Here is an 11,063-nt window from a genome sequence, read left to right as displayed (position 1 = left end):
CATTACCATCTGAATAGGCTAAAGCGGTGATCATTCTTGACAATAAATGTATAGGGTAGATAATTGTGTCACTTCAAGTTTCTTATCATGGCCATAAAAGCACAAAGAAGTCCAGGCCTATCATTAGATCAAATAGTTGGATGAAAATTTAGATCTTCACTAGCAAATACCTTCTGCAGCTGGAGTGCAGCATTGTGCTTTAAAAAGAGACAATTTTCACCTTATTATTTTTTTTCTAATTTAAAATGTTTTGCCATTGTCAAGAGCATGAGCAGAGTTCATCTGTTCAGGCAGGGACTGTGATAACCCTGTACCAGAGCAGTGGGCTTAACACAATCTGTTGGTCATCTAAAACCCATCTTCATTGGCCATCAAAAATCCTCTACAATTAGAAAAGATATTCCCTTTTACTGGGAGCATTTCAATTTGAATAAGATGTCTATAAAGAGTGTAAGTTAATATGTTAATAAGGAAGCATACCTACTTCTGGGGAATAGTCTACCTATTACCCACAATAGCGCACAGACATTGGGCTGCTGTTGGGTGGAAATGAGCCACATGAAGTTAATTGGGGGCCGTCATCCTAATAAATAATTTTGGTAATTTTAGATCCCAACATAAAATTTCTATTCTCTGAATATATGTTTTTTTATGTGTGTAAATAATACGATTTCTAAACAAGTATTTGATTAATTATTTGTATTTGATTCATGTACAGTAAATGCATTTACAATGAACACATTATTATGTTATTATATAACTTACGGTCTATTTCATATGCAAACATTTCGCCGTAAGTCATCCAGTATGGACGAAATGCTATGCCTTTAGCAAGGGACCAAGAAGCCTCTTCATTAGGGTGAAGGATTGACTGTCTTGGCACACCGAGGCACAACACTACTATTCCCATGATGACCACAACGAAAAACATTTTTGACATCTAAAATAAAGAATTGATTCTTTGTTAGAAATACATGTGTTTTATTTAATTCATTGTTTTATTGGTTGTGATCATTGCTTTATATTCATCTCAAATGTATCAGGATTATTAAACCTATTTATACAAAATAAATAAATGAAATTGTTCTAAATATTCAATGAAGCCGGAGAAAATTTATTTTCTTATAATCAAATAATAAATTATAAAATACCGGCCATGTTTTTTCTTTCACAGTAGTAACTTTGCTATAGGTCCTCAAAACAACAGGCTAGAAGAAAACTTCTGTACAGGAGTTTGCATTCCCCCACTCTCTGAAATAATTTCCTGCTATGTAGCTAACGGCTAAAGTTTAAAACTACCACTTCCTGTTCCGTACACCCACTATTTTGCCTCTGCTCATAACACCAGTTACTGAAAGCTCTGCTTCGACCACACATCCCTCTTTATGGTCCGAATGCAGTGCATTATTACAAAATCCTTGAAAACAGGAAGGATTTATTCTACCAGATTTCCTGAAATAATAGTAATATTACATATTAAATAACATTAATAATTATAATTCATATTTATTAGAGTTATATTATTAACTGTTTTCCTTGCATTCCCTTTAATGAATTTAGAATAGGATTATTTTAGCACCATTTCTTTTTTAACTGGATAAATCAGCAGAACATGTTTCACCATATTATCTATTCAAAAGAAATGCATATGTGAAAATAACCTTATTCATAAATGCTTACCATTTTTCCAATAATAAAAACATATGACCCAGCATCTGGATTGACATTTAGTATATCCAATAACTTCACAAACCAAAATATAGTGTTTAGGCAGTATGTTATTCTTCCAGCAGAAAACACTAAGTCTTCCGAAGATTGATCTATGAGGTTTCTGGACCCAAGCCTCAAACAAAAACCCACCAAAAAAGTCAATATACCCAGAAGTTCATTAACATTCAGATAACTGCTGAGCCAAACTTTTAGTTTCTGGGTAACTTTTCCTGGTTCTGAAATGAAGATCTGGAACATAAAAAGTACAATGTTATGGTATGCATAACATAGATGACATAACATTAAAATATCTACTTCTAATGGCATCCAAAACAGTGGATCAGTTAAAAAAAATCATCCATGGGAAGGAACCATTTAGGGATAAGTGCAATGCTTTTTCATCATAGTTTTTAATTAAAGGGGTATCCTGTGAATATGAACGTCTGATACAAAAACCCATAATGCTATGAATAAATGAATGCAACAAAACTCAATGTCATTAGTCATTAAATGGAACTTAAATAGTTTGATTTTATGATTCACAAAATTTTATGGCCTCTCTAAAGTATGCAGTGTTATCACCAAGATGGCCGCCACTGGAAACTATAAGTCCCAAGATCCTTTGTTCTCAGAAACTCCTCCCACCGCTTATGCTCTTCTCCCAGTGATGATATAACATGTTTTCTTGCTCTGTCACCATAGTAATGATGTGTAACTGCCATCACCACAACACTGGCCATGCTGGATGCACTGCAACCAACCGACTACAGCCAAACTTAGCGGTGATCACATGACCTGCCCAGGCAGGTGCAGGACATGTGATGTGGACATGTGACCAGCATCTTCTGTCCTGTGTCTTCTCTGTGCGGAGGAAAAAAATGGACTGATTAAAGGGCCAGTAGCATTTTAATTTTTCTTTACAGTCTATGTCACAGCATTTTCCTGCTAAGGGGAGCAAAATTTTAAATACCAACTAATTACACATTAGCTTATATTTTATGGACCCGTTTGTATATCAATTATGCTGATTCCTGGAATACCCCTTTAAGTATTTATTTCTGGTAGCATTAATTTGCATTGTAGGTTCTCTTTAAATAAAAAGCTACATGTAATATATGTAAAAATTTGTAAATATTCTTAGAAATAATTAATGAAAAAAAAGCATCTAAGATTGGGATTTGCTATTAGCAAGTGCTATAAGTCAGTTGCACTGAAGAGTTTTCTTAGTTGGCTGAAACCTATAGAGCAACATGTGTCTTAAGGTAAACATTAGCAAGTACCTTTAGTCAGGTGCACCGTAGAGTTACCTTAGTAAGCAGATGTTTGTGATGCTGTGTGTGTCCTTAGTCAGCTGTGAGGTTACTTTAGTGAGCACATGTTTGTGATGCTGTGTGTGTCCTTAGTCAGCTGTGAGGTTACTTTAGTGAGCAGTTTTTGTGATGCTGTGTGTGTACTTAGTCAGCTGTGAGGTTACTTTAGTGAGCAGTTGTTTGTGATGCTGTGTGCGTCCTTAGTCAGCTGTGAGGTTACTTTAGTGAGCAGTTGTTTGTGATGCTGTGTACGTCCTTAGTCAGCTGTGAGGGTACTTTAGTGAGCAGATATTTGTGATGCTGTGTGTGTCTTTAGTCAGCTGTGAGGTTACTTTAGTGAGCAGATATTTGTGATGCTGTGTGAGTCCTTAGTCAGCTGTGAGGTTACTTTAGTGAGCAGATGTTTGTGATGCTGTGTGTGCCCTTAGTCAGCTGTGAGGTTACTTTAGTGAGCAGATGTTTGTGATGCTGTGTGTGTCCTTAGTCAGCTGTGAGGTTACTTTAGTGAGCAGTTGTTTGTGATGCTGTGTGTGTCCTTAGTCAGCTGTGAGGTTACTTTAGTGAGCAGATATTTGTGATGCTGTGTGTGTCTTTAGTCAGCTGTGAGGTTACTTTAGTGAGCAGATATTTGTGATTCTGTGTGAGTCCTTAGTCAGCTGTGAGGTTACTTTAGTGAGCAGATGTTTGTGATGCTGTGTGTGCCCTTAGTCAGCTGTGAGGTTACTTTAGTGAGCAGATGTTTGTGATGCTGTGTGTGTCCTTAGTCAGCTGTGAGGTTACTTTAGTGAGCAGTTGTTTGTGATGCTGTGTGTGTCCTTAGTCAGCTGTGAGGTTACTTTAGTGAGCAGATATTTGTGATGCTGTGTGTGTCTTTAGTCAGCTGTGAGGTTACTTTAGTGAGCAGATATTTGTGATTCTGTGTGAGTCCTTAGACAGCAGTGAGGTTACCTTAGTGGGCTAAAGTTTGTAGTTCCACCTATATCTTCAGTCCAGTGCACTGTAGTAACACTAGTCAGCCACAGGTATCTTGGGCTCAACACTAGTGCCCGTGCCTTCTAATTCCTTTAGTTGACTAACCCAGCGAAGGTTACATTCTGGTACATTGTTCATGATTGTTCATGACATTGTTTGATGTATTGACTTTCTTCATGACACAAATGCAATTTTTGCTTATAATAAAACAATTGCATCAGTCATTATTTTTAAATTATTAATAACACATAAACAGTGTCAGGTGAATGAAACATTTTTTTTGCAATCTACATACCTCCCGTGTGGTCTCCACAGCTGTGGTGGCTACATACGAGAACACAATCCATTCTTGCACAGAAGGCATACTTTTCATTTGAACCAGGACCACATACGTATAGAGCATTAAAAATGCCAGGTATGCCAGCTGAAAGAAAACAACACATTAATGATTGACAATAAAATATATATTTTATGCATAGTATAAAAATATTGCCTTGGCCAGTTTTTCTCATATAAAGAAACATTACATGGAAAAAAAACTAGCAAGCACAATAAAGTTAACCTTAGTGAGTGACCGACTGCTGTGCGAAACAAAAGCCAGGCCAATACCCCATACTTAAAGGGGTTGTCCAGTCACCACACGTTATCCCCTATCCACAGTGTAGGTGATAACTTGTTTATTAGTGGTCTCACCTCCATGGATCATGAGAATGGGTGCCCAATATACCAATGTTGCACCACAAAACATTGGAGCAGCACATCGGACATGCACGCTACTGCTCCATTCAAAGTCTATGAAACTGAAGGAGTCAGCTGAGCATGGCACTTTGGCTATCTCTGTCAGTGCCATAGAAATGAAAAGAGCAGTAGGGTGTAGGTGCAAATGCCTGCTCTGTTTATTTGTGGTGTAACGGACCTACGTGATCCATTGGGGTCCCACCACTGAGCACATTGGGGCAGATTTATCAAGCTGTCTGAAAGTCAGAATATTCCTAGTTGCTCATGGCAACCAATCACAGCTCAGCTTTCATTTTACCAGTGCTCATGAATATTTTAAAGGGGAGCTGTGATTGGTTGCCATGAGCAACTAGGAATATTCTGACTTTCAGACAGCTTGATAAATCTGCCCCATTATCCTTTATCCTGTGGATAGGGGGAAACTTGATTTTTTTTATGTGAGCGGCTGCCTGATTTCTGGCCTGTATTGGGAAATCTGTTAAAATATGCACTTCTTATCCTATCCCAAGCTTAAACTCCACCAGCATGTACACCCCATAACATCAGCTTTGCGTTATGGTTTTTATACTCCTGTCTCTTTTGTCAATAAGGACTGTTAGCAATTATATCTGGTAACACAGAGGAAGCATTTTGCACAGTACACTGAGAGCCAGAGGCATAATAATTCCGATCACAGAGGGATTGACCAAAATGAGAGGACTACAGATTACATATGCATGGAGAAGACAAGTTGTGGACTGCCCAGTATATCACTGCTACAATTCTAAAATGGCACAAAGAATAAAAGTTACCGTGTTAAACCAAAATTTCACGATTGGTGCATGGTAAAATGCAAAATACTTCTGTAGTAATGGAAGACGCTGGGTGTGTCTTTCAATTCTTGTACCAGGACATTTTCTTCCAAGTCCATCATATAACTGGTCTTCTTTATGAATGCTCTAGAATATATGCATAGTCAATATTGGTATTTATGTGGAAGAAGCACTGTCATTTCCAAAAGGGGATAGATCAGAAAGATCTTTCCTTTCACTAACCAAAATGCATTAATGAATTAAGATATAATCACATCTAAAAAACAAACTTGCGCCCACCCCTAAGGTCTGCAGTCCCACTCATGAAATGCTCTGCAGTCTCCTATTAATGAAATGCCCTGCAGCCCCCACCCCCCTTCATTAATTAAATGCTATGAGTGAACAGAAGAAGGAAGAGGATTCGCAGGGAGCATCGGAAGGTGAGTATGTAAGTGTGTATGTATATATAAGCTGAGGTGGGTTTTTTGTGCTAAAAAACTTGTTTTATACACAAGCATATATGGTATCCTGAGTCCATCCCTTCTTGCCAAACTCTGAGTACATGCTAATACCCTCAAGAGAGTTTTCATTTTAGCCCCACTACATAAAGCTAACTCCCAAAAGTTACACATTTCTGGGCATAACCAGATCATATATAAAAAATTTGCATTTCTGTCTTTTACCTACGGTATTACATTCAGAGGACCCCGCTGAGTAAAATTTATTTAATAATGCTGGGGAGTAATAAAGCCTACAGATTTGGCAAGCTTTGTGCAGCGCTGCGTAATCTGTAAGTGCTATATAAATAAAGAATTATTATTAAACAACATTAAAGTTGAGTTAATCTATGTGTAACATTTATAGAGATATATACATTACCCAAAACATTATCCCCTGAAATTGCACATTCAATTTTTTAAATGTGCACACTTTTTTATTTAGTAATTTATGCACTCACCGGCCACTTTATTAGGTACACCTGTCCAACTGCTCGTTAACACTTAATTTCTAATCAGCCAATCACATGGCGGCAACTCAGTGCATTTAGGCATGTAGACATGGTCAAGACAATCTCCTGCAGTTCAAACCGAGCATCAGTATGGGGAAGAAAGGTGATTTGAGTGCCTTTGAACGTGGCATGGTTGTTGGTGCCAGAAGGGCTGGTCTGAGTATTTCAGAAACTGCTGATCTACTGGGATTTCCACGCACAACCATCTCTAGGGTTTACAGAGAATGGTCCGAAAAAGAAAAAACATCCAGTGAGTGGCAGTTCTGTGGGCGGAAATGCCTTGTTGATGCCAGAGGTCATAGGAGAATGGGCAGACTGGTTCGAGCTGATAGAAAGTCAACAGTGACTCAAATTGCCACCCGTTACAACCAAGGTAGGCAGAAGAGCATCTCTGAACGCACAGTACTTTCAGCTAAGAACAGGAAACTGAGGCTACAATTTGCACAAGCTCATCGAAATTGGACAGTAGAAGATTGGAAAAACGTTGCCTGGTCTGATGAGTCTCGATTTCTGCTGCGACATTCGGATGGTAGGGTCAGAATTTGGCGTCAACAACATGAAAGCATGGATCCATCCTGCCTTGTATCAACGGTTCAGGCTGGTGGTGGTGGTGTCATGGTGTGGGGAATATTTTCTTGGCACTCTTTGGGCCCCTTGGTACCAATTGAGCATCGTTGCAACGCCACAGCCTACCTGAGTATTGTTGCTGACCATCTGATGGCTACTTTCAGCAGGATAATGCGCCATGTCATAAAGCTGGAATCATCTCAGACTGGTTTCTTGAACATGACAATGAGTTCACTGTACTCAAATGGCCTCCACAGTCACCAGATCTCAATCCAATAAAGCATCTTCGGGATGTGGTGGAACGGGAGATTCGCATCATGAATGTGCACCCGACAAATCTGCGGCAACTGTGTGATGTCATCATGTCAATATGGACCAAAATCTCTGAGGAATGCTTCCAGCACCTTGTTGAATCTATGCCACGAAGAATTGAGGCAGTTCTGAAGGCAAAAGCGGGTCCAACCCGTTACTAGCATGGTGTACCTAATAAAGTGGCCGGTGAGTGTATATTCGAGAAAATCATTTTATCTGTAACCTATATGTAACCAACCCTCCTACGCTCAGTCAAAATAACTCTTTATTTTTAAATCTAAAATACATATTTTTTAGTTGACAATACCAAATTGGGTGATACTTATATATAGTGATAATAAATTTCCCATTGTTTAAATTTGTGATACCATAATACTATATTATTGGTGCTTATCTGAAACTCGCAAATTTATCTTTTGAGCACACAATTTGGGTGCCACTTGGGAATCAGACATTTTTCTTGTGTGTCCAGTTCTCCAATATGTTTTTTAGCCCAATTTTTGGCGCACACTTAGAGCTGCACAAAGCTGGTCTATGGAGTTCCAATTCACCATCGTGAACGTAGAAACTGTTCGAAACCTTTTCAATCGTGCACCAATTCAGTGCTTGCGCCACTACCATCCCACTGTAAAATGTAGCACAATTTGTGCACCAAAAACACGGACCCTGTGCCCTAACTGATACAGTAAATGCCTGCTTTTAATTTCATTATTTTTTTTATACATAATCAACCATTATTTATCAGTTCAGTTTATAAATATGCCTGATAAGGCTGATAAGATTCAAGTAATTCAAAACTATACTCCATCCTACTATAAAAAATAATAAAATACAAAACTCAGTAGATTCTTTAAATTCAATGTAATCTGAAAAAGAGAAGATCAAAAAAAAAGTTCAGGAGAGAAACCCCCCTTCTAATGTCAGGCGACATAGAAAAATTGGCTTAATTCTAACATGTTTTTATTCTTACAATATTGGGCAATTTAAAAAAGTTTTTAAGAAAACTTTTAAGACAAAATATAAAAAACATTGGTTTAACTGCCCTATTCACTTTAACAGAGCAAAGCTGCAATACCATAAGTAACTGTGGATAGGAACAGTGCTATAATAAGAAATGCAGACCAAACCTATCTTTAAAGTTGCTAGACTTAATCAGCAACCCAAACAGAACAAGAAGACTCTTATTGTCCATTACTATGGACATGTTGTATGAAAATGTTACATTTCAATTTACAGCACATATCCTTATGAATCAATTTTCAAGAATAACTTTATGTCACAATCATTTATCTTGCATTTGCAAAGTCTGCAAAGTGTAATTTTCAGGATCTTACCGTAGCACCTGCTTCTCCTCCTTCCACAGAGAACTTCAGCTGAAGACTTTCATTCAGAATCATCTCATGTGCATCCTGGGACACTGGGATATGGGACATCTGGGCTTTATTTTTGTATACCAACAATGGTATTATTGGTGGGATCAAAATGCCTAAAATCACCTTAAAAAATAAAATATAGCAAATATTAAAAAAAACTGCTTTGGTACTGTACTTAGAAATTACAAGTGTCCATACAGTAGTAGTCAGTATCTTGGTTGAATGAATGTGACAAAACATAGTCATCTGGGGCTCATTCAGAAGGCCATTATGAATGCCGCTTGTCTGCCTACGGAGGGAGGAGGGAGGAAAAAGCGCTCAACCCTCCCTTCTCCTCCTCCCGCCCTTGTGCTCTGGGTGAATACCTGGCCATCTGAATGAACTCTAAGGGCGCATTCAGATGTCCGTTATGAGGATGTGATCTGGCAGTATGGTTTCTGACTAGATCAGGCCCCCCTAGACTTCTATGGCTCCCGGGCACCCAACTCAGTAATAGTGCGGTGAGTCATCGCACTATTACTGAGTTGGGTGACCGCACCACCTATGAAGGGAGGAGGGGTGAAGAGTGCTCCTCCCCTGGCCCTAATTCTGAAATCTGGTCCAGGTGAGCATGTGGCAGTCTGAATGTACCCTAAAATAGTATGATTGCAAAATAGATACTCTTAATCCCCAAAGAAACCTTAACAGTTACCTTACACCAAGCATTTTTTCTTAGGTTCAGTCTCCCATTCCACATATCTGTCAGCAGTTTCTGAGTGCTCGTGTGGGAGACAAAGCTCCGAAGTCTTCCAGAAACAGCAAGTTTGAGGCAAGTAAAATTACTCCAGTTGTTCAACTCATACATTAATAACTTCATTGCCATGATTTCATTTTGTTTGTAGCTTTTATCCAGAAGTTCTACTGCTAGGTTTCCAAATTCTCTAAAAAAGAGATACTCATACTATTACGGACTGTGATTACATTTAGTAAAGGACCATTATTCATATGAATTGACTATAACATATACAATATTTGCAGTACACACTTTGAATATGATTTCAGTTTTTCTGGTGTGTCATCAAAGATGTCCCACTGCCGAGCCTCGTGTCCCATTGCTTTGTAAAGACACCTTGCAACCAACGCTTTAGCCATGGATTCTTCTCCACGTTGCCAGAAGAAAAGTGCCATCTTCTGTCTCTTCATCAACACAGCCCACACCAGTAGATCATTAAATGGATAATGGAAAGGTCTTCCATTATCATCTTCATGGTTTCCAGCTTTACTTGGCTTCACTGGTTTCTCTTTTTCAAGTACACCATCCTGTTAAAAGTTTAATAGGGATATCAGCTATGTGTAGTGCAGACTTGCTAGGCCTCACTTTAGGGTGATACTTTTGGGTACCTTTGGTTTGTAGGGCTGAGCAGCTTGAAGAAAGTGGTTATGCCGTGTTTTTTCTCTTCTCTGTGAATTATCAAAGGTCACATTGCTTTTAGAGGCATTGCCTGGATTATTTTGCACCGAATTCTAAAAAAAAAGTTATTAAATAGAAAAAGTTATATATAGTATAAATCGTGCTTTAATATAAAAGGCTGTATTTAACATAATATTAATCCCTTAATCACTAGGTGCTTTTTTGTTTTTGTGTGTCTGATTTTTTTGCCACAGCCTTCAAAAATCTATGTTTTTTTATTTTTACATTTACAGAGTGGTATAAAAGTTTTCAGCGTAACAAATTGTACTTTCCAGTGTCTGTATTTAATATTTCCATGTTGTGTACTGGGAAGTAAAAAAAAGATTCCAAATACGTTGAAATTGAATTTAAAAAAAGTTTGTTTTTATGGCTACCGACCCGAAGAATAAAGGGGATTTGTAATTTGGTGCACACTGAAAGCCATAGAAACAAAGCCTGGAAGAATACGCTGCAATTGCGTTTTTATGTCACATGATTTGTAAATTTTTTTTCAGCTTTGCATGGAATATTAAATGGTGCCACTATGCCGCTAATAAGTAGCATCTTGCAGATAACAAGACGTATTATTAAAAAGCTTCACTATTGCTTTAAATGTTGAAGCTACCAAGGTACCTGCAGAGGTGTGACAAATAGGTCACGTCTGTTTTAGTTACACTTGTGCTTTAGCTCTTATACGGCTGTGGTTGTTTCACTTGACATCAAAGAATAAAAGTGTTTTTTTACAAATTTTAATTACATCAAATATGCCAGATAATAATAATCCTTTACTTATATGGCACACACAGATTATGCCAAATCAGTCTAAATATGCAATAAGAATTATATCCTATG

General features: G+C 38.0%; 1 protein-coding gene across 1 annotated transcript in view; it reads right to left on the bottom strand.

Annotated features, from left to right (window-relative positions):
• Positions 1–1,546: 1,546 nt before the first annotated feature.
• LOC140127511 (transient receptor potential cation channel subfamily M member 7-like) overlaps positions 1,547–11,063 on the bottom strand; it is a 33,404-nt gene continuing 23,887 nt past the window's right edge. Inside the window, exons 13-19 of the mRNA XM_072148307.1 lie at positions 10,163–10,285; positions 9,807–10,081; positions 9,474–9,702; positions 8,744–8,905; positions 5,522–5,668; positions 4,288–4,416; positions 1,547–1,959 (exon numbers count right to left, since the gene is read on the bottom strand). Coding sequence (XP_072004408.1) covers positions 1,663–1,959; positions 4,288–4,416; positions 5,522–5,668; positions 8,744–8,905; positions 9,474–9,702; positions 9,807–10,081; positions 10,163–10,285 — 1,362 coding nt within the window. The 3' untranslated portion in view covers positions 1,547–1,662. The remainder of the gene's footprint in view (positions 1,960–4,287; positions 4,417–5,521; positions 5,669–8,743; positions 8,906–9,473; positions 9,703–9,806; positions 10,082–10,162; positions 10,286–11,063) is intronic.

This window comes from Engystomops pustulosus, chromosome 4, assembly GCF_040894005.1.
Source record: "Engystomops pustulosus chromosome 4, aEngPut4.maternal, whole genome shotgun sequence".
Lineage (NCBI taxonomy): Eukaryota > Metazoa > Chordata > Amphibia > Anura > Leptodactylidae > Engystomops > Engystomops pustulosus.
The sequence above is the reverse complement of the archived record's forward strand: the minus strand, read 5'-3'. Positions and strand labels throughout refer to the sequence as shown.